Consider the following 25,197-nt stretch of genomic DNA (forward strand, 5'->3'; position numbering starts at 1 on the left):
CCGCGTGAGACGACGCTTCATCCAGTCCCAAACATGCTCAATGGGGGACAGATCCGGAGATCTTGCTGGCCAGGGTAGTTGACTTACACATTCTAGAGCACGTTGGGTGGCACGGGATACATGCGGACGTGCATTGTCCTGTTGGAACAGCAAGTTCCCTTGCCGGTCTAGGAATGGTAGAACGATGGGTTCGATGACGGTTTGGATGTACCGTGCACTATTCAGTGTCCCCTCGACGATCACCAGTGGTGTACGGCCAGTGCAGGAGATCGCTCCCCACACCATGATGCCGGGTGTTGGCCCTGTGTGCCTCGGTCGTATGCAGTCCTGATTGTGGCGCTCACCTGCACGGCGCCAAACACGCATACGACCATCATTGGCACCAAGGCAGAAGCGACTCTCATCGCTGAAGACGACACGTCTCCATTCGTCCCTCCATTCACGCCTGTCGCGACACCACTGGAGGCGGGCTGCACGATGTTGGGGCGTGAGCGGAAGACGGCCTAACGGTGTGCGGGACCGTAGCCCAGCTTCATGGAGACGGTTGCGAATGGTCCTCGCCGATACCCCAGGAGCAACAGTGTCCCTAATTTGCTGGGAAGTGGCGGTGCGGTCCCCTACGGCACTGCGTAGGATCCTACGGTCTTGGTGTGCATCCGTGCGTCGCTGCGGTCCGGTCCCAGGTCGACGGGCACGTGCACCTTCCGCCGACCACTGGCGACAACATCGATGTACTGTGGAGACCTCACGCCCCACGTGTTGAGCAATTCGGCGGTACGTCCACCCGGCCTCCCGCATGCCCACTATACGCCCTCGCTCAAAGTCCGTCAACTGCACATACGGTTCACGTCCACGCTGTCGCGGCATGCTACCAGTGTTAAAGACTGCGATGGAGCTCCGTATGCCACGGCAAACTGGCTGACACTGACGGCGGCGGTGCACAAATGCTGCGCAGCTAGCGCCATTCGACGGCCAACACCGCAGTTCCTGGTGTGTCCGCTGTGCCGTGCGTGTGATCATTGCTTGTACAGCCCTCTCACAGTGTCCGGAGCAAGTATGGTGGGTCTGACACACCGGTGTCAATGTGTTCTTTTTTCCATTTCCAGGAGTGTAAAAATACATGTGGACCAAGTACTGTAATTAATGAATAAGCCTGACGCGAACAGCATTTGACCTATAAGAACGAAGAAGAAGACAAGGAAAGCAGAACGATGTGAACGGCTAATACATCAAAATTTACTGAAAAGATTAGGAAATGGAGTAATGGAGGTATAAATAACATCAGGGAAAGATCCGAAAAAAATTACAGCGAAAAAAAAAGAAAATGATGTGGAATTTATTTCCAGCTGCATAAACAGAAAACTGCAGGACAGAAATTGAAAACTACATTGACGGCTGGCAACAGGAAGACGACAGCAAAGTAGCAGAAAAAGTACCGAATGTTCCTGCAGTTCAAAAAAATGTGGCGCTGCAGGCCTGTAAGTTTGCCCTCCGATCCGCATTCGGGTACTACGACCTTTTTTCGTAGCTTTAGACGTCAGCCATCGCGTGACTTCCAAGAAAAGACTTGTCCTATTAGGAACAATCGCTTATTTCTGGAGAAGCTACCCGACTAGGTTTTCTTACGACACGATTCTGTTTTGAGAATACCAGTTCAAGGTATTCGCCATGAAATTAGTTAGACGCCTCAGTCTATAACAAGCAATAGTGAATGCACCGTAGTGTGCATTCTAAGCAGTTAGATTAAGAAAATGCCTCATTTCGTTGTTGATGGCAGTCTGCAAAATAAAAGAGAGCAAATGGTGACTATTAAGAATTGTGAAGATACCTCTTAATGACATTACAGGATTTAGGATCAGTATTAAAAAAGCGAGGTATATCAATGATAGGCCTTAATTTGTGGAAGAAATTTCTCTGAAGGTGCATTATACGGTAGTGAATCGTATGCTGCGGGAATATCGCAACAGAAGAGAATCGAAGTATTTGAGATGTGGTGCTACAGAATAATGTTGAAAATTGGGCTGACTGATAAAATAAGGAATGAGCATCTCCGCAGAATCGGTGAACAGAGGAATTTTGGAACACACTGACAAGAAGAAGTGATAGGATGGCAAGACGTCTTAAGACACGAGGGAATAACTTCCACGGCACTAGAGGGAGCTGTAGGGGGTAAAGACTTTAGGGAAGACAGAGATTGGAAGACATCCAACAAATAATTGAGGACGTAGGTTGCAAGTGCTACTCTAAAGAAAAAAAGAGAGGCGGGGGGGGGGGGGGGGGGGAGACGGTGAGCGTAGCGCCATTGTCCAGTTGTCTAGTCCAGACGATTACATCTCGCAGATATTGGTGCCTATAAGGCAGCCATTATGAATGGTCGCACAAGCCCAAGTTTGCTACTCTCTATACTAAATTTTCCCCCCATGAACCATGGACCGTGCCGTTGGTGGGGAGGCTTGCGGGCCTCAGCGATACAGATGGCCGTACCGTAGGTACAACCAGAGGGGTGCGGTATCTGTTGAGAGGCCAGACAAACGTGTGGTTCCTGAAGAGGGGCAGCAGTCTTTTCAGTAGTTGAAGGGGCAACAGTCTGGATGGCTAACTGATCTGGCCTTGTAACACTAACCAAAACGGCCTTGCTGTGCTGGTACTGCAAACGGCTGAAAGCGAGGGGAAACTACAGCCGTAATCTTTCCCGAGGGAATGCAGCTTTACTGTATGATTAAATGATGATGGTGTCCTCTTGGGTAAAATACTCCGGAGGTAACATAGTCCCCCATTCTGATCTCCGGCCGGGGACTACTCAAGAGGACGTCGTTATCAGAAGAAAGAAAACTGGCGTTCTACGGATCGGAGCGTGGAATGTCAGATCCCTTAATCGGGCAGGTAGGTCAGAAAATTTAAAAAGGGAAATGGATAGGTTAAAGTTAGATATAGTGGGAATTAGTGAAGTTCGGTGGCAGGAGGAACAAGACTTTTGGTCAGGTGAATGCAGGGTTATAAATACAAAATCAAATAGGGGTAATGCAGGAGTAGGTTTAATAATGCATAAAAAATAGGAATGCGGGTAAGCTACTACAAACAGCATAGTGAACGCATTATTGTGGCCCAGATAGACACGAAGCCGATGCCTACTACAGTAGTACAAGTTTATATGCCAACTAGCTCTACAGATGACGAAGAAACTGATGAAATGTATGATGAGATAAAAGAAATTATTCAGGTAGTGAAGGGAGACGAAAATTCAATAGTCATTAGTGACTGGAATTCGATAGTAGCAAAAGGGAGAGGAAGGAAACATAGTACGTTAGTATGGATTGGGGGTAAGAAATGAAAGAGGAAGCTGTCTGGTAGAATTTTGCACAGAGCATAACTTAATCATAGCTAACACTTGGTTCAAGAATCATAAAAGAAGGTTGCATACATGGAAGAATCCTGGAGATACTAGAAGGTATCAGATAGATTATATAATGGTAAAACAGAGATTTAGGAACCAGCTTCTAAATTGTAAGATATTTCCAGAGACAGATGTGGACTCTGACCACAAACTATTGGTTATGAACTGTAGATTAAAACTGAAAAACTGCAAAAAGGTGGGAATTTAAGCAGATGGGACCTGGATAAACTGACTAAACCAGAGGTTGTACAGAGTTTCAGGGAGAGCATAAGGGAACAATTGACAGGAATGAGGGAAGGAAATACAGTAGAAGTAGAATGGGTAGCTCTGAGGGATGAAATAGTGAAGGTGGCAGAGGATCAAGTAGGAAAAAAGACGAGGTCTAGTAGAAATCCTTGGGTAACAGAAGACATATTGAATTTAATTGATGAAAGGAGAAAATATAAAAATGCATTAAATGAAGCAGGTAAAAAGGAATACAAACGTCTCAAAAATGAAATCGACAGGAAGTGCAAAATGGTTAAAGAGGGATGGCTAGAGGACAAATGTAAGAATGTAGAGGGTTATCTCACTAGGGGTAAGATAGATACTGCCTACAGGAAAATTAAAGAGACCTTTGGAGAAAAGAGAACAAATTGTATGAATATCAAGAGCTCAGATGGAAACCCAGTTCTAAGCAAAGAACGGAAAGCAGAAAGGTGGAAGGAGTATATAGAGGGTCTATACAAGGGCGATGTACTTGAGGACAATATTACGGAAGTGGCAGAAGATGTAGATGAAGATGAAATGGGAGATACGATACTGCGTGAAGAGTTTGACAGAGCACTGAAAGACCTGAGTCGAAACAAGGCCCCGGGAGTATACAGCATTCTATTAGAACTACTGACGGCCTTGGGAGAGTCAGTCCTGACAAACCCCTACCATCTAGTGGGTAAAATGTATGAGACAGGCGAAATAGCCTCAGACTTCAAGAAGAATATAATAATTCTAATCCCAAAGAAAGCAGGTTTTGACAGATGTGAAAATTACCGAACTATCAGTTTAATAAGTGACAGCTGCAAAATACTAACGCGAATTCTTTACAGAAGAATGGAAAAACTGGTAGAAGCCTATCTCGGGGAAGATCAGCTTGGATTCCGTAGAAATGTTGGGCCACGTGAGGCAATACTGACCTTACGACTTAGAAGAAAGATTAAGGAAAGGCAAGCCTACGTTTCTAGCATTTGTAGACTTAGAGAAAGCTTTTGACAATGTTGACTGGAATACTCTCTTTCAAATTCTAAAGGTGGCAGGGGTAAAATACAGGGAGCGAAAGGCTATTTACAATTTATAGAGAAACCAGATGGCAGTTATAAGAGTCGAGGGACATGAAAGGGAAGAAGTGGTTGGGAAGGGAATAAGACAGGGTTGTAGCCTCTCCCCGATGTTATCCAATCTGTATATTGAAAAAGCAGTAAAGGAAACAAAAGAAAAATTCGGAGTAGGTATTAAAATCCATGGAGAAGAAATAAAAACCTTGAGGTTCGCCGATGACATTGTAATTCTGTCAGAGACGGCAAAGGACTTGGAAGAGCAGTTGAACGGAATGCATGGTGTCTTGAAGGGAGGATATAAGATGAACATCAACAAAAAGCAAAACGAGGATAATGGTATGTAGTCGAATTAAGTCGGGTGATGTTGAGGGTATTAGATTAGGAAATGAGACACTTAAAGTAGTAAAGGAGTTTTGCTGTTTGGGGAGCAAAATAACTGATGATGTTCGAAGTAGAGAGGATATAAAATGTAGACTGGCTATGGCAAGGAAAACGTATCTGAAGAAGAGAAATTTGTTAATATCGAGTATAGATTTAAGTGTCAGGAAGTCGTCTCTGAAAGTATTTGTATGGAGTGTAGCCATGTATGGAAGTGAAACATGGACGGTAAATAGTTTGGACAAGAAGAGAATAGAAGCTTTTGAAATGTGGTGCTACAGAAGAATGCTGAAGATTAGATGGGTAGATCACATAACTAATGAGGAAGTATTGAATAGAATTGTGGAGAAGAGGAGTTTGTGGCACAACTTGACAAGAAGAAGGGAACGGTTGGTAGGACTTGTTCTGAGGCATCAAGGGATCACCAATTTAGTATTGGAGGGCAGCGTGGAGGGTAAAGGAGACCAAGAGATGAATACACTAAGCAGATTCAGAAGGATGTAGGTTGCAGTAAGTACTGGGAGATGAGGAAGCTTGTACAGGATAGGGTAGCATGGAGAGCTGCATCAAACCAGTCTCAGGACTGAAGACCACAACAACGACAACATACTAAATTTATTTTTGCTACATAAACTCTGACTAGCCGTTAATTTAAATTGGCTAAGCTTCCCTGCTGACCGTGATCAGCACACGAATTGGCTGCGTTGATCCACTATGATCGTCTCACCGGGGTTTGGTATTGTTCACATGATTTACCAAACTCTCCGAGTCTAGACAAGCTAGCGAACAGTTGGTGAGGTCGTTGGAAGCCTTACTTCACCGTGCGAGTTCCTGGGACGTAGGCATTTTGGTTTGGCGACAGGTGAGGCTACTGGACGAAGTGGAGTTAGGAAACTCATCCTATAGCTGAAGGCCAAGAGCACATTAGGGTGCCTGCACTATGACACTCGAAGTTTTGTTAGACACACAATGGCTCTGACTTAAGAAATGCAATTATTCTACGGATCTTTTTTTTTGAATCAATATGTTGCAGAACTTTATAATCTGATTTTAGGTTCATGGAGTTGGAAGAAGAGTTATAACATGAAACATATATTACTTAAAAGTAAAGGGGAAAAAAATCCAAACAGCATTAAAATCGGTTATTTTTTGTCCACTTCCACCCATAGTCCCGTAGTATTTAAAAAAACGTTACGTTCCGCCTGTGCTGTCTGAATGTATTTATTTCACGTTAGCGGCTTCAGCATCTGTACCATTTTCAAGTGAACTCTCATCAGAAGAGAGGCATTTCATATTATTCACTGCTAAGAGGACATCGCCCTCGAGTTGAACAGCGTTTCTGTAGATTCATCCCATGCATTGTTTATTCTAATGCGGACAACTTAAAATATGCTAGGTATTAATAACATTTTAATTATTATCTCGAAGATAAGTTTCATAATTAATTTTTGTTTGTTTGCATATACAAGGCATGCTGAAAAGCAATGCTCCCGATTTTTTTTGTGAGAACTCTTAAACTTTTTCAAATAAAACAAACTTTATTAACATGCTACATCTTTATTCCTCATGTCTACATACGTATTCATTTCTCAACATTGTAACCCTGGCGATGAACACTTTTCTCCCAACGAGAGACCAGTTTGTTGATACTGTCACTGTGTAAGGCAAAAATATTTTACCACCATACATTTAATGTTATATAATTTCTTTTCAATGTATATTTCCATCAGATGTGCATGTTTGGGAGTTAATTAGAGCTGGGAACTGGCAGAAAGGACGACCTGGGCAACGGGTTCCTCAGAAACCACTATTGGCCGAAGAGGGGCTGGGAAGAGAGTCGTGTTCTGCAGGGGCGGACATTTACTGCCTTGAGAGAGAGCAGAGCGAGGAGGCGGCAGTTTACAAAGTTGGAGACCGCATGACCCCCGAGGTCCGGGCAGTGTGGGTGGGACGTTGCACTCTGGTGGGCGGAAAAAAATTCGGAATAACGTACCTGACAGATGAGCGTTGATGGGGAGGGGTGGGGGGACACAAGGCCAAAAGACATCCTTGTAGTGTGAAGGAATGAATGGGGACACAAATGATGGCCGTGAGCTGACCTGTGAGGAATTTCCTCATGGGAAACGCCAAGGTACGGCACCCACCAGGAAGCACAGATGCATATGCTCGTATGACTGGCAGGGTGGTGAGGATACAGGAGAGAAAACGGGAACCTCCAGAAAATCTTCTGGAAGGAATATGAGACTCAAGTGATTGGCTAGCAAGTTCAGCACTTGTGTAGTGGGAGGTGATGTTTCTCTAACTGCCACTGGGATTCGTGACCTGAGCGCAAATATAGACGCTGTGTGGACGCTGTAATGGGTGTATGGTATGGAGACACTTCCCTCTGGAGATTGATTGAGAACGCTTCCCTCTGGGGACCAACCCAGAAACTTCGCTGGCGATACCAACAGTGGAGAATCTGGTAGTTAGATTTTGAGAAGTGTTGATCTCGCCACAAGGAGCGGGTAAATGCGTTTCTCTGCGAACAGAGCTGTTATTCTGTTTACTCTAGTGAAGGGTCTTTTCCTCTCTGTGGAGTCTGATACACATTGAAGTGGTTCTTTAGGGAACTTTTTGTTTCTGGCTAGCAAAAAGAAATCTTTACCCTCGTTCTGTCCTGTACTGAGGTAATTTCAGCACTAGGATTTCGCGGACAGCATATTGCGTCCACTGTGTAGGCAGAGAATTACATGTACACCATGTACATCATCTGCACAGTGCCCAACGCCCCAACGAGCAGATCATCAGTGCTATATAACTGCTGTCCGTACTTCAACATGTGATATATTCACCTCAGTTCAGCAGATAGGGAAACACTCGTAATGGATATGTTGACTTCCATTTCCTTGTCCACGGTGTTTTTTCTGAAAGTGTCAGACAGGGGCTAATTCTCCTGTTTCTCACCGTTTCTCAGAAAAACCGATTTTTCGTCCATCTAATGAAATGGGTTGGAATTCGGTAGATGTGAGGTTCATGTACAGACAAACAAACAAATTATTACAGTTTGAAAAAAGTGGATGATTTATTCAAGAAAAGGAGCTTCAGAAAATGAGCAAGTCAATAACGCGTTAGTTCTCCTCGGTCCTTATGCAAGCAGTTATTAGGTTTGGCGTTCATTGATAGTTACTGGATGTCCTCCTGGGGGATATCGTCCCAAATTCCGTCCAATTGGAGCGTCAGAGCATCAAAATACTTAGCTGGTTGTAGGGCCCTGCCCATAATGCTCTAAACTTTCTCAATTGCGGCCTTGCTGGCCAAGGTAGGGTTTGTTAAGCACGAAGATAAGCAGAGAAAGTCTCGCCGTGTGCGGGAGGCCATTTTCTTGCTGAAATGTAAGCCCAGCATGGTTTACCATTATGAGCAAGAAAACGGGACATACGTTATCGTCGACGTACCGCTGAGGGAAAAATAAGAGCGAGAGACCGAGAACGAAGTGCTCGAATTAAAAAGAGAGTATGACGGCGATGTAGTCTTTTGCCCCTACTGTTCAATCTATACATCGCAAAAGCAATGACGGAAGTAAATGAAAGATTCAAGAGCGGGATTAAAATTCTAGGTGAATGGATATCAATGGAAAGATTCGTTGATGACACTGCTGTCCTCAGTGAAAGAAGAATTACAGGGTGTGTTGAATGGAATGGACAGTTTAATGAGTGCAGAATGTGGACTGAGAGTAAATCGAAAAAAGATTAAAGTAATGAGAAGTACCGGAAATCAGATTACCGAGAAACTTAACTTCAGCATTGGTGATCACGAAGTAGATGGAGTTCAGGAAATCCGCTACTTAGGAAGCAATATTTCCCAAGGAGAAGAAAACAATAACTAAACTATCTCTGTTAAAAAAGACTGGTAAGCGTTCTTCGTACGCAGTGCATACCAACATTCCAAGATTAGTTGCAGGATTCAGAGTGGTACTTAATAACGAACAGGACCGGTTTAAGGGCCAAGGAGCTCAAGTGGCTGCAAACCTGAAAGCGGTGCAAAGGAGTCCCTAATGCAAAATTTGTACATGGGGTGTATCATACACAGGGTATCCCAAAAAACACCGACGAACTTTAGGTACGGGTTCTATATACCAAAACAAACAAAAAAATTTCAAGTAAACAAGGCCTCTAAAGCGATACCTTAAGTGTTATGAACACTTTTTGCGTGGATGATTGTGTTTCACACTAGCGAAGAAGAATAAGTGCTCATAGCTCTCAAAGTATGTATTTTAGACACTATGTCTAGTTTTGGTTAATACTTCCTCCTTCAAAATATGGAAAGCAAAGTCCTCAAAGTAGAAGAGAGGTGTTTCATAGTGCCGAAGATGCACTAGTTCTCGTACCTCTTAAGTTACGTGTTTACTAGGTTTTTATTTATTTTTTTACTTATTTCTGTATTAGGAACCTGCCCCTAAAGTCTGTCAGTGTCTTTTTGGGACACCTTGTATATAGTTTCGCAAGTCAACGTAAATTTTTCTCAGCACCTACTAATTTTTACAGGATGAGTGAGGTATTGTTAGAAAGGTTTTTTAGCTGGCTTCTGACATTTAATACCGATTTTCCGCTAAAACATACTATTTGTGGAAAATTTTAACATAAAAGAGACTTTTAACGGTGATAGGCAAAATGACGTCACAGATGCCCAGCTTCATACCTATATTTTGCGAAGCTAACTTATTAACCACGAATAAGAGACTTCTTTTTCAAATTATGTGTACAGCACTGTCATAGACAATAACCGTGGCCACTGCGATTGTTCACTACCTCTGCCCGTCGTACAAGGTGACTTTTCTAACTGAATATACTTTCTGAAACAACAAACATATTTGTCATTGTTGCCTTGTGTTGCCATCTACGAGGGTTGGAACTTAAATAGTGGCAACTATTTATTCACAACCGATACAAAAGAGTTACATGTTTGCACCTTTTACTGTCCTTCAAAGTAGTCACCAGCGTTGTGTACAACCCGTTGCCATCGATGAGGAAGGCGTAGTGTACCGTTAGCAGAGCCTGTTCTGTTGATGGTACGACCATGAAATATTGTGCAATGACTGGTAGTGAAAAATGAACAGTGTAGCAGTAGGATTAAATATTGTAAATCCCACAATATTACCTAGAGACAACTGATCGAGGTAAATGCTTACTGCTGCCAAGTAGCAGTTGCCGCTGTTAGTGCCGGTAAACAGTAAACCAGCTGCCATCACCAGACAATGTCGAGCAGTTGCACGAAGGAAGTGATGTAGGTCGCAGGAAGCACTATTCTGGTGCAAAACCGATAGCCAGGTATTGAACAGATGGACAGGAAAAGCCAGAAGACCCACAAGTAGCTTTGTCTTTTTATATTGTTCTTTGTAAGTATGTATGAGCAAAACAGTGTTAGGCACTGGAGACAAACCGAATGAGATTGCGTTGTTTTAACCAGACTGACGTATACGGGAAGATGCTTCATGTGGCTGTTTTACTACATGAACAGCGAAAATGTAGTATACGATATACTTTTTTCCTGTCATCATTTTGTGGGGTCGCCAGTGAGAAAAAGTTTCGTGAAGGTTGGCAATTATGTGTAAAGTTTGTTGCGACTCTCTAAGTGCCCGCATTCTGAATTACTAGATGACTAAACTATGGACATTCTCACGTCGTGACCTACACTACTTTTTCATTCCCGTCCCCATTCCATTTGATAGGTGGGTGGTTCACATCCCAACAGAGATTCTTTCCAAGCAGTTAGAGATACGTGTATGAAGTTTGGTTGAAATCGCTCCAGTGGTTTAGGAAGAGATGTGGAACATACATACATACAACATATATACATACACTATGTGATCAAAAGTATCCGGACACCTGGCTGAAAGTGACTTACAAGTTCGTGGAGCCCTCCATCGGCAATGGTGGAATTCAGTATGGTGTTGTCCCACCCTTATCCTTGATGACAGATTTCACTCTCGCAGGCATACGTTCAACCAGGTGCTGGAAGGCTTCTTGGCGAATGGCAGCCCATTCTTCACGGAGCGCTGTACTGAGGAGAGGTGTCGATGTCGGTCGGTGAGGCCTGCCACGAAGTCGGCGTTCCAAAACATTCCAAAGGTGTTCTGTATGATTCAGGTCAGGACTCTGTGCACGTCAGTCCATTAAAGGGATGTTATTGTCGTGTAATCATTCCGCCACAGACCGTGCATTATGAACAGGTGCTCGATCTTGTTGAAAGATGGTATCTCCATCTCCGAATTGCTCTTCAGCACTAGGAAGCAAGACGGTGCTTAAAACATCAATGTAGGTCTGTGCTGTGATAGTGTCACGCAAAACATCGAGGGGTGCAAGCCCCTCCATGAAAAACACGACCACAATATAACACCACCGCCTCCGAATTTTACTGTTGGCGCTACACACGCTGGCAGATGACGTTCAACGGGCATTCCCCATACCCACACCCTGCCATCGGATCGCCACACTGTGTACCGTGATTCGTCACTCCACAAAACATTTTTCCACTGTTCAGTCGTCCAATGTTTATGCTCCTTACACCAAGCGAGGCGTTGTTTGGCATTCACCGGCGTGATGTGTGGCTTATGAGCAGCCGCACGACCATGAAATCGAAGTTTTCTCACCTCCCACCCAACTGTCATAGTACTTGCAGTGGATCCTGATGCAATGCGGAACTCCTGTGCGATGGTCTGGATAGATGTCTGCCTATTACACATTACGACCCTCTTCAACTGTCGGCGGTCTCTGTCAGTCAACATACGAGGTCGACCTGTACGCTTTTGTGCTGTACGTGTCCCTTCACGATTCCACTTCACTACGACATCGGAAACAGTGGACCTAGGGGATGTTTAGAAGTGTGGAAATCTCGCGTACTGACGTATGACACAAGTGACCACGCAATCACCTGACCACGCTCGAAGTCCTTGAGTTCTGCTGAGTGCCCAATTCTGCTCCCTCACGAAGTTCAATGACTCCTGATGTCGCTGATACGTAGTACCTGGCAGTAGGTGGCAGCACAATGTACCTGATATGGAAAAAGTATGTTTTTGGGGGTGTCCGGATACTTTTGATCACATAGTGTAGATCCGTTTCTGTAACTTATGTGGATATTTACCTTTGTCATAATGACAGTTTGTGTCACACTGCTCTCCGTCGTGTGCAATTTTCTGTAAATGTTGAGATCTGAAGACTGTTTTAGCCGAAACTAGTCATCAATGAGTATAAATAATTTCTGCGATATCGACTAATAATCTCGAACATTAATTGCCTTAGCGCTCAGACGGTTTTTTCGCTGAGGATGCACTTGCTGCTGTTGACCGTGAGGCACTCTCCGTCCAGTTCGGTCGCCGTTTGTGTAAACTTTCTGCCGTGCTGCTGACACAGCCTCTTGCCCGGGAGACACCATCTTGGAGGTTGTTTACACACATATTACTTTCTGCGGAAAACGAATTAAACATATTTCCCAATATTTAGGCATAACTCTTGACAGGTCACTTATCTTCAAGAAACACCTGGAACTAACTAGCCAGAAATTGAAAACCCGAAATAACGTCATCTAGAGACTAGCAGGTACCACATGGGGAGCGGATGCAAATGCACTACGTGTTGGAGCAATATCACACGTCTATTCCGTGGCAGAGTACTGTGCCCCTGTGTGGAGTAGGAGTGCCCATGTAAAGAAGATTGACGACCAGATCAATGAAGCCATGAGGGCTATAACAGGGACACTAAAGTCAACACCTCTAGAATGGCTTCATGTCCTCTCAAACATCACTCCGCCTGAAATCCGTAAACAGCAGGCAACAGTTCAGGAATGGCAAAAATTAAATCATGCAGATAAGGCAAGAACCGATACACCAAGTACTAGATGACCGCTGACGATATCGCCTTAAATCAAGATCGCCAATATGGGAAGACAGAACACTTGCCCAATGAAATACCTATGACTGCCACAAATCCCGGAAAAGCAAGTGGAACAATAGTGACATTAACCGACACAATATAGAGGACCCCAGCCAACAACTCCCAGGAATGCAGTTTCCTCGTAAAATCTGGTGCCAGCTTAGCCGTGTGAGAACTGGACACGCGAGAACTAAATCCATGCTGTACAAATGGGGCGCCAATGATAACCCAATGTGTGACTTTGAAACTGATGAACAAACATTACAACATCTAGAGCAAGATTGCCCACTGCGAAGATTCTGTGGTGACTGGAGAGACTTCGTCGAGGCCAGCCCTGCTGCCATTAAATGGCTGTCACATTTGGACATAACTTTTTGACGAACTGTAGCTGTGATTATACAGGGTGGCGCAGGGAAACGGGAAATTTCGATATAACGTCATTTCCATGAATAAATTCATAAAACTAATAATTTATTAACGAAAGTGAATTTATTCAGTATGCCATTATTCAATATGTCTTTACAATCAAAATGTCCAAAAGTGTCTCTTTACTTTTTAAAGATGACATCAGAAAGATGTGCTCCCATTCGGCGTTCACACTCTAACAGCCTGTTATGAAAACTCTGGAATGCGCGGTGTAGAAAACCTTGGGGAATGGCACTGATTTCGTTTTCAATGTTCTCCTTCAGTTCATGGATTGTTGCAGGACGTGTACGGTACAACTTGCCTCTAAGATATCCCCACAGGAAGAAGTCGCACACACTAGACTTGGCCACTGTTTCTATGTTTCGATACAGTGTATCGATACGTGGAACTGTTTCAGTGTTTCGGAACGGTTGTGGTTCACTGTTTCGAAACAATGGTGTTTCATTCCTCCCCTGTATCGGACCAGATTCGATCTCGAGCCAGACACAGAAACTGTATCGTTGTTTCAAAATAAGGCTGTTTCAGTCCACCTGTGCCTGGAACGGACTAATTGTATCGAAACAGTGATGTTTCATTCCACTCTGTGTCGGACGAGATTCGGCCTCGGCACAGGTACTGAAACAGAACATACCACTTCATGAAACTCTTTCAAGAGTGTCGAAATCTTTTTGACAACCAATAGCATGAAGCTTAAGATATCCGAAAATAAAGCTTCGTTTCTAGCTGACTATCCTGTTTCGAAATGGCGTAACATCTGCTTTATAAACACTAACCAAACAATAAAACAACGCATACTGTTCACATTCAAAATAATAAATATGTGAAAATCATTCAGTTAAATTACACTTTTTTTATAACATACGCTTCTCTGTTCATGTACAGTAATCATATTAAGAAACGCAAGTAAGCCCACAACATTTTGAATAAAAAAAGGCGTAGAGTGACAGTTATTAGACATATACATAAATTTGATGTAGGTATAATTGCAAGAAATCTGTTTGACAAATCACTGATAGTGTAATGGCGTACGGGAAGGGCTGGGAAGCATGGTGAATTTATAGTAACGGTTCGAAACACCTTGAAAGACAAAAAAATTTTCTGTTGTATTTTGTTATTTATTCGAATTATTTGGCGTTATTTGTGAGTCTATAGTCACTGTGCCTATTATCCACAATAATTCCCTTTGTGTAGATGGAAATTAGCAGGATGGGTATATTACCCATACTAACGGAATGTGTGTTTCTGCAGTTTCCTCCCACCTCCAGTTCCGTTCGTGGTGGTTCTTTTGTCTTCAGCTATGGCTGTCCTCAGCCAATTGAAAAGTATGAAAGTCACGCGACACGAAAGCAGCACATTTGCTGCAGGAAATACGAAACTGCCAAGACGCGTATGTGATAGTTTCATACTTTCTGCGACATGATTAGCGCTCTCGCACCTCATTAGTGTCTATATGGACATACTTATACAGTAGACATTCAAGATGATAAAATGTGTAAATTTATTAGAATACAAAACACAAACTGTTTCACTGTTTCGAAACAACGTATCGCAACATTACATTGTACTGTTTCATTTGTTTCGAAACAATTACGTGTTTCAGTTTGGCCATCTCTAGCACACACTAAGATCAGGGGATCTCGCAGGCCATGCAATGTCACCGTTACGTGAAATAATGCATCTTCCAAACAATTGACGAACTGCTGCCATCGATTGTCGAGCAGTGTGTGACGTGGCTCCATCCTGCTGAAACCACATGTTTTCGACGTTAAGATTAAGTTCGTTCAGTCTCGGTGTAAAGAATGTTTGAAGCATTTCAACATATCGAGTGGATGTTACTGTCATTGCACTACCATCCTCACGTTCAAAAAAATAAGGGCCGATAACACCATGACATGATACAGCACACCATATTGTGACCTTGGCGCTATGTAGTGGTCGCTGGTGAAACTCACAAGGATTGTCCTGTGCCCAATAGTTTGTTCACGAATCCGTTCAGGTGGAAATGGGCTTCGTCTGATATCCATAAGTTACCAAGGAAATTCGCCTCCTCGTTGATTTTAGCCAATATCTGGCTACTAAACTCCATACGTGACGCTGCGTCTCGTTCATGTAAGTGTTGCACAATCTGCAACTTATACGGATGGAAGTCTAATTCGTACAGTATTCTTTGTAAGCTTCGTCGCTTAATCCCTAGCGAAGATGCATGCTGTCGAACGGAGCGGCGAGGACTTCTCTCGATTGCAGCTCTAGCAGCTGCAATGTTCTCTGGGGTACGTACCATTGGAATGCCACCTGGAGGTTTCTTTTTCAAGGCAGATCCTGTTTCTTCAAAATTACGCACCCACGTTGTAATCGCATGCGCAGATGGGACACGTCCATGACCTCCAAGCTGGTAATGCTGTCGAAATGTTCTCTGCGCGGCAGTCGCACTATCACCATTTTTGTAAAACGCTCTCACAGCTACTCCACGTTCCGCACCAGTCCAATTCTCCATGATTACTAAATGGCAATTCGTTCACATCGTTTGTGCAAAGTTTCGAACATCTGCCGGCGCTACAGTGCTGCCAACTGTAACGTTCAAAATTTCCCGTTCCCCTGCGCCACCCTGTATTTCAACTTTGCTCAGATTTAATAATGACTGGTGTTTGTTCTGTTTATATTATTATGTATGTGTGTATATGTATATTTGTATTTACATGTTATGTAATGTAAATTTGCGATGTCAATACCGCACTTGCACTGGTAAAGCCATTCGATAAATAAGTAAATAAATAATCTCGAACATGCCTTTGTCAGGGAAGAAGAGAACCTAGTCGTACTCACGATGGCGGGGAGTCGCAGCGCGGGCGGCCCCGGGTCCGAGGCGGCGCGCTGCCCCCTGGCTCTGCCTCCGCCCCCGCCGCCCACGGCCGGCTGCTGGGGGTGCGGGTAGGGCCGTCCGCAGAAGGGGCAGGGCCCCGCGTCCGGCCGCAGCCGGTGGATGGTGACCCGGCACGCCGGGCACGTCGCCGAGTCCGGGCACTCCTCCGCGTCCGCCGCCGCCGGCCGCTGCAACCACAGGCGACGACGTCACTACCACTGTCACAACCAGGGGGCCGCTCACACTAGCTCACAAGCGCGTCCCTACAAACACCGTTCTCTCTCCAGAATGAGATTTTCACTGTGCGCTGATATGAAACTTCCTGACAGATTAAAACTGTGTGCCGGACCGAGACTCGATCTCGGGACCTTTGCCTATCGCGGGCAAGTACTCTACCATCTGAGTTACCCAAGCACGACTCACGCCCCGTCCTCACAGCTTTTCTTCTACCAGTGAAAATCTCATTCTGGTAACATCCCCCAGGCTGTGGCTAAGCCATGTCTCCGCAATACCCTGTCTTTCAGGAGTGCTAGTTCCGCAAGGTTCGCAGGAGAGCTTCTGTAAAGTTTGGAAGGTAGGAGACGAGGTACTGGCAGAAGTAAAGCTGTGAGGACGAGGCGTGAGTCGTGCTTGGGTAGCTCAGATGGTAGAGCACTTGCCCGCGAAAGGCAAAGGTCCCGAGTTCGAGTCTCGGTCCGGCACACAGTTTTAATCTTCCAGAAAGTTTCACCTTTCTCTCTGCTTGAAGGATATTTCCAACGTTGCACTGTACGAATTTCTTTATTTTATACTAGCTGAGAATCCGGCTTTGCCCGGTACCCAATTATTCCGGTCTTCTATTAGTCCATCTCCTCTTTCCCCTTTTTCTCTACCTCTTCCTACCTCTCGCTCTGACCATCTGCTCCTCACCATCTCTCTGCCCATCTGTTCCTGCCATTCTGCCCATCTGTTCCCTCCTCCTCTGTCCCTCTCCTCCTTGCCCCCACCCCCACTCTAATTCCATCTACTTCTCCCCCTCTCTTTATTCATCACCTCCTCCCCCTCTTTCCGTCCAGCTCTTCCTCCTCCCTCTCCATCTTCTCCTTATCCCTCTCGCTGTTCATCTCCTCCGTCCTCTGTTTGTCCATCTCCTTCTCATTCATTTCTCTGTGCATATCCTCTGCTGCCCACCTCTCAAACCATATTCCCTTCCCCCCTCTCCCTGCCCGTCTCACCCCCCCCCCCCCACTGCTTCTGTCCATCTGCTTCTCTTCCCTTTCTCTGTACATCTCCTCCTCTGTCCTCTCTCTGTCCATCTCTCCCCTCCCCCCTCCCCACCCTATCTCTTTCCATTTCCTTCTCTCTTCCTATCTTTGTCTATCTCCTCCATCAGCACTCTGTTTGTCCATATCCTCTCTCCACGTCTCACCCCCACCCCAGTACAAGGATGGTGGTTCTTACACAGTATTTTTCTCGAGATCATAAGAAAAATGTATACCAAATTTGATTGAAATCGTTTTATACATGCCTTTGCCCACGTGTGTCCATCTCAAATATATTTAACATATATTTAATATATTTCACATGTAATTTTACATATATTTCTCTTATATATCTAGATCGAAGTTAAGCGCTGTCGGGCGTGGTCGGCACTTGGATGGGTGACCAACCAGGCCACCATGCGCTATTGCCATTTTTCGGGGTGCACTCAGACTCGTGATGCCAATTGAGGAGCTTCTCGACCGAATAGTAGCGGCTTCGGTCAAGAAAACCATCATAACGAACGGGAGAGCGGTGTGCTGACCCCACGCCCCTCCTATCCGCATCCTCCACTGAGGATGACACGGCGGTCGGCTGATCCCGGTAGGCCACTCGTGGCCTGAAGACGGAGTGCTTTTTCATATCTATAGACTTTCTCCTTGCAGTTTCATCTTCACGCAGATGAAGTTTAGGGGGTATCTCCTGAACTACGAGCATGTTTCCTACAATGTTATAATTTTTGGGATAGATCCAGCGTTTCAGAAGTGATGGTCAGTATTCAGGGGTGTTACAGGAATGATCATTCTAAACGGAAAAGTCAACTTAGATGAGCTCTGAAACGTATATCTTAAGAGCTATGAGCAATTCTTGAACTTCAATACTGGGAAGCAAATCTCTTCTAGTGCAAGCTCTTTGCTTTCCATGTTTTGAGAACCAAAAAATATCCAGTAAACATGTGCTCTAAAATGCATACCTTAAGAGCTATGAGCACTTGTTCATCTTCCCTATTTTGAAACACAGCTCTTCTAATGAACAAGTGATATATGTTGTGAGTAGAGAGATTGCTGCAAAGAAGTAATAAATTTAAGTCATGCACAATGCGGCAGTTTTTCCACGTATCTCAGTGTTTATGACGTCATATCTCCTGAACTACGTGTCATACAATGATGTAATTTTTCTAGTACATTCAGTGGTATACTGAGGTTTTTTTTTTTTTTTTTTTTTTTTTTTTTTTTTTTTTTTTTTTTGGGTCATCGGTCTTCTGACTGGTTTGATGCGACCCGCCATGAATTCCTGTATTGTGCCGACGACCACTCCATCTCAGAGCAGCACTTGCAACCTACGTCCTCAATTATTTGCTGGATGTATTCCAATCTCTGTCTTCCTGTACAGTTTTATCCTCTACAGCTCCCTCTAGTACCATGGAAGTCATTCCATCATATCTTAACAGATGTCTTATCATCCGGTCCCTTCTCCTTATCAGTGTTTTCCACATATTCCTTACCTCTCCGATTCTACGCAGAACCTCCTCATTCCTTATCAGTCCACCTAATTTTCAACATTCGTCTGTAGCACCACATCTCGGATGCTTCGATTCTCTTCCCTTCCGGTTTTCTCACAGTTCAAGTTTCATTACCATACAATGCTGTGCTCTAAGCGTACATTATCAGAAATTTCTTTCTTAAACTAAGGCCTTATGCTAGATACTAATAGATTTTTCTTGCCCAGGAACGCCCTTTTTGCTTTTGCTAGTCTGTTTTTGATGCCCTCCTTACTCCGCCCAACATTGATTATTTTACTGCCTAGGTAGTACAATTCATTAACTTCATCTACCTCGTGACCATCAATCGTGATGTTAAGTTTCTCGCTGTTCTCGTTTGTGCTACTTCTCATTACTTTCGTCTTTCTTCGATTTACTATCAATCCATATTCTGTACTCATTAGATTGTTCATTCCATTCGGAAGATCATGTAATTCTTCTTCACTTTCACTCAGGATAGCACTGTCATCAGCGAATCATATCACTGATATCCTTTCACCTTGAATTTTAATTCCAGACCTGAACCTTTCTTTTATTTCCATCATTGGTTCTTCGATGTACAGATTGAATAGTAGGGGCGAAAGACTACATCCCTGTCTTACACCCTTTTTAATCCGAACACTTCGTTCTTGGTCGTCCACTCTTATTGTTCCCTCTTGGCTCTTGTACATATTGTATATTACCCGTCTCTCCCTATTGCTTACCCCAGTTTTTCTCATAGTTTCGAACACCTTGCACCATTTGACATTGTCGAACGCTTTTTCCAGCTCGGTAAATCCTATGAACGTGTCTTGATTTTCCTTTAATCTTGCTTCCATTGTCAACCGCAACGTCAGAATGGCCTCTATCGTGCATTTACCTTTTCTAAATTTTCTTTTCCATTCTTCTCCATATTATCCTTGTCAGCAACTTGGATGCATGAGCTGTTAAGCTGATTGTGCGTAATTCTCGGACTTGGCAGATCCCGCAGTCTTCGGAATTGTGTAGATGATATTTTTGTGAAAGTCATATGGTATGTCGCCAGACTTATACATTCTACACACCAACATGAAGAGTCTTTTTGTGGTCACTTTCCCCAGTGATTTTAGAAATGTTAACCATCCCTTCTTCCTTATTTTATATTAAAGACCTTCAAAGCTCTTTTATTCTGATTCTGATACTAGATCCCCTATCTCTTCTAAATCGACTCCTGTTTCTTCTTCTATCATGGCAGGCAAATCTTCCCCCTCATAGAGGCATTCAATGTATTCTTTCCACCTATCCGCTCTCTCCTCTGCATTTAACAGTGAATTCCCGTTGCACTCTTAATGTTACCACCCTTGCTTTTAATGTCACCGAAGGTTGTTTTGACTTTCCTGTTTGCTGAGTCTGTACTTCCGACAATCATTTCTTTTTCTATGTCTTCACATTTTTCATGGGGCCATTTTGTCTTAGCTTCCGTGCACTTCCTATTTATTTATTTCCTCAGCGACTTGTATTTCTGTATTCCTGAGTTTCCCGGAACATTTTTTTACTTTCATCTTTTGTCGATCTACTGAAGTATTTCTTCTCTTACCCATGTTTTCTTCGCCATTACCTTCTTTGTACCTACGTTTTTCCTTTCAACTTCTGAGATGGCCCTTTTCATAGATGTCCACCCCTCTTCAACTGTACTTCCTAGTGAGCTATTCTAATTGCTGTGTCTATGGCCTTAGAGAACGTCAAGAGTACCTCGACATTCCTTAGTTTTTCCGTATCCCACTTCTTTGCACATTGATCCTTACTGATTAATGTCTTAAACTTCAGCCTACTCTTCATCACTACTACATTGTGATCTGAGTCTATATCTGCTCCTGTATGCGTCTTACAGTCCAGTATCTGATTTCGGAATCTCTGTCTGACCGTGATGTAATGTATCTGAAATCTTCCCGTATCACCCGGCCTTTCCCATGTATACCTCCTCCTCTTGTGATTTTTGAACAGGGTATTCGCTATTACAAGCTGAAATTTATTACAGAACTCAATTAATCTTTCTCTTCTCTCATTCCTTGTCCCAAGCCCATATTCTCCTGTAACCTTTTCTTCTACTCCTTCCCCTACAACTGCATTCCATTTCCCCATGACTATCAGATTTTCATCTTCGTTTATGTACTGCATTACCCTTTCAGTAGTCTCATATACTTTCTTTATTTCTTCATCTTCAGCTTGCGACGTCGGCAGGTATACCCGAACTATCGTTGTTGGTATGCTGTCGATTACGATAAGAACAACTCTGTCACTGAACTGTTCAGAGTAACGCACTCTCTGCCCTGTCTTCCTATTCATAACGAATTCTACTCCTATTATACAATTTTATGCTGCTGTTAGTATTTCCCTATTCTCATATGACGAGAAATCCTTGTTTTGTTTCTATTTTACCTCACTGACCTCTACTGTATCTAGACTCAGCATTTGCATTTCCCTTTTCAGAGTTTCTAGCTTCCCTACCACATTCAAGCATCTGACAATCCACACCCCACTCGTAGAACGTTATCCTTGCGTTAGTTATTCAGTCTTTTTCTCATGGTCGCCTCCCCCTTGGCATTCCACTCCCGGAAATCCGAATGTGGACTATTCTGGAATCTTTTGCCACTGGAGAGATCATCATGACATTTTCAATTACGAGTCACATGTCCTGTGGACACATGGTGTACGCAGTGATTTCCATTGCCTTCTGCATCCTAATGCCATTGATCGTAGCTGATTCTTTCGACTTCAGGGGCTGTTTCCCACCCCAGAGAGTGCCCTGAACCTCTGTCAGTTCGTCCGCCCTCTCTGACAAGGCCGTTGGGAGAATGAGGATGACTTCTTATGCCGGACGTCTTCGGCTGCCAATGCTGATTATTAATCAGAAATTAAGCGGTGGCGGGTTTCGAACCGGGGACCGAGAACGTTTTGATTAATCAAAGACGCTACCTGTAGATCAAGGATGCAACCATTCCTAGGGGGAATCTTTTTACCACAGTACTTTATACAAAAAATGAGTCACTTAAACGCCAAGTTTTTTAGGGTGCTAGATTGGAGTCTAAGTATCACAGTAATTTTTTTACAGGTTGAATGTGAGACCTGTGCCCAGTTTGGAAGAAATTGCTCAGACAGAGGTGGTCTGTTATGTCATTGTCTTTGCACCCACGCCCCCTCAACAGCGTACCTCGAAAGCAGACACCTACAGGCGAAACGTTATCAGGACTGTCACCAATGAGGCTACAGACCCCAAATACTATGGATTTGATACTAATATCGCTCGCTATCGAATAGTTTTACGTGTCACGGCTTCTTATTTCCACATCCACCCGTAGGAGTGGTAGGTAGATGTATTTTACCCACACACTATTTTTACACAAGTAACACAAATAATGATTGACGTACACACGAAATGTCCTTGAAATTGCTCGAGACATTCCTGAGTTATGCTTTTATGTCACCCGTTTTTATCCCCAGTCCAAAGGAAGGTCAGTGGTTTTTCCTACTGCAACGCTTCTCTGCGAATAGTAAATAACATGTGTAGCAAGTTTGGTTGAAATCCATCCATGCGTTTAGGGGCAGCTGTAGAACACACATGCATGATATAACAATTGTGATGTTGAGTCACGTTTATTGATTCCATAATTAAAAAACAGGTAGTCCATTACTCGAAGACTTCACTCATTCGCACGAAGAAAAAAAAAAAAAAAACATGGCTCAACAGTACAGCCAACTCGCTATTTCTGTTTTATGCATGACGACGTACCCTCTTGGAAGGTTCAAATAATGGCCTTGCCTATAGGTTCAGCTATAGTTTTAGGAATTCTCAGGAATTTTTAACAACTTAATGAATTTCACACGTTTCATAAAGTCTAGGCTCTGAGCACTATGGGACTTAACAGCGGTGGTCATCAGTCCCCTAGAACTTAGAACTACTTAAACCTAACTAACCTAAGGACATCACACACATCCATGACCGAGGCAGGATTCGAACCTGCGACCGTAGCAGTCGCGCGGTTCCGGACTGCGCGCCTAGAACCGCGAGACCATCGCGGCCGGCTCATAAAGTCTAGTGCGCGTTTTCAGTACTTGTGTAGGTCACTGAGTTTTCCAGTCTACTGTTGCCTCACTTGATCAATTAAAATTTCAAGAAATTATCAGTTAGTTACTTCTTGAACTAATTAAAGGAGTTGTCAATGAACAGTTCGACACGTCTTGTGTGTTTCACAATACAACTGCGCCAAGTGGCTTCTGTCCTGACTTCTATTTCTTAAAGTGGACTGATGACCAAAAATTAGAACGCTAAGTCTTCAGAGTGTAATTAGCAGCCTGAAAAGAAAACCAGAGGTATGCAGACTGATGCCCACTCCCCCTTCCCTCCCGCCCGTACTGGAAAAGTGATACCTGCTATAGTTTCATCACAAGAATACAATGAAATCTGAGAAGGTTGGAATTAATGAGTTAACGTTTCTTTCGTATTGACATTCATTATTTCAGGCAATATATTTTTTGGGGGTGAATCTATTCTGAGATCTTGTACTGGTTACAAGAAAATAAGAATTATGAGCGCAATCATAATACACACAGTTGCAGCAGGTGTCTGTTTCAGGAACGCTAATGATAGTTTCGTGATACACTTATTTTCCGGTGAAAGTCTTAGCAATAATTTACATGAGCTTAGAATACCTACGAAATTTAAGAGTTGTTACAGGTAATAGAATCTTCCCTTTTTTTTTTTATTTTATAAGAGATTGGTGCTCCCGTCTACAATATATTTTGATAACCCAGAAAAAAATCTAATCAGAATATAAATATTTATTGGTTATTGTTAACACTCCGTTTATACCTTAGCCAAGTTCTTGAATGATACACAAGTTTGTAAATTTCCAGCACGTATCTACGTGTTAATTCCAATCAAATATGGTCACCTGTTGTAGGTTACACATTACAACATGTGTAACGAAGACAATCTGTGGAAGACAAAATTACGTTGTTTCGCTATTTAGCAATGCTGTGGTGACGGTTTCATGTTTCTGTGGCCGACGAAGCATCTCTAGCATATTAGCATATTAGCATCATTACTTCACTTTGAAAGCGCTGAGTATTCCTGGAAGAGAACGCGGTAGCCAAGAAAAAACACAAGACTTAATGCCGCTTAATTAAATTTTTGATGATGGTTGACATGTTAAATTACCATGATTTGAATTTTTATGGTCACAAAAAAATATCACTGACTGACATTAGTAGAGTCTCTGAAAACAGAAAAAACGAAACGAATCTAGCTACAGTTATGGATATACGCAATATTATTCCAATTTAGAAGGTTAAATAGAACTAATTCACCTTTACACTGGCCAAAATAAATTTTAGGAGCCTCAGCTATAAGATCAACTAGATTTTACTAGCTAGGTTTACAAACAGCATCAGTTTTTCTCTGGTAGCTGTACATTTTAAGACCAAAATATATGGCGTGCAGCACACTACGATAGTTTGCAAAGAATCTGGAATCTGTTTACCGCCCAAGTTGCATTTCCGTACAATTCTAAACAGCTTCCGAAAAAGACTGCGTAACACACAAATTTATAATCGATGTTAATAAATTTCTCTTCTTCAAAAAACGCCCTTTTGCTATTGACAGCCTGCATTTTATTTCCTCTCTACATCGGCCATCGTCAGTTTCAGTTAGTTTGCTGTCCAAATAGCAAAAGTTGATCGACTAATTTTAATGACTCATTACGTAATATAATTAACTCAGTATCTTCTGAATAAATTCTACAATATTCCATTATCTACGTCTTACTTTCGTTCATATTGATCTTATAACTTCTTTTCAAGACAGTATTTTTCTTCGAATTAAAGCTCAACGATGCAAGTTAACGTAAAAAAAAGAAAAAAATGCAAATGTAGGGGCCCTGGACAACTTAGGCTGAACAGAGGAGAAAAACCCATAGTAAAATAACGAAAGAAATACGAACACAGAGATAGGCAACCACCGTTTCTGTATATTTAGTTCTAAAAGGGCTCGTTAGCATAAAAAATTTGGACGCATGCGCATTAGTAATATGCGTGTCAAAATCGGAGCCAATTGTTTTCAGGTAGCTTTTTGGCTGTCCTACCGATCCAACGTTAACATTTCCCTTCTGCTGCTAATACTT

The 25,197-nt window shown here is 43.2% G+C and overlaps 1 protein-coding gene across 1 annotated transcript in view; it reads right to left on the reverse strand.

Annotated features, from left to right (window-relative positions):
• LOC126131442 (probable E3 ubiquitin-protein ligase HECTD2) overlaps positions 1–16,382 on the reverse strand; it is a gene marked incomplete at its 5' end in the record, with an annotated part of 375,805 nt that extends 359,423 nt beyond the window's left edge. The window contains one exon of the mRNA XM_049915173.1: positions 16,245–16,382. Coding sequence (XP_049771130.1) covers positions 16,245–16,382 — 138 coding nt within the window. The remainder of the gene's footprint in view (positions 1–16,244) is intronic.
• Positions 16,383–25,197: the final 8,815 nt, after the last annotated feature.

This window comes from Schistocerca cancellata, chromosome 1, assembly GCF_023864275.1.
Source record: "Schistocerca cancellata isolate TAMUIC-IGC-003103 chromosome 1, iqSchCanc2.1, whole genome shotgun sequence".
Lineage (NCBI taxonomy): Eukaryota > Metazoa > Arthropoda > Insecta > Orthoptera > Acrididae > Schistocerca > Schistocerca cancellata.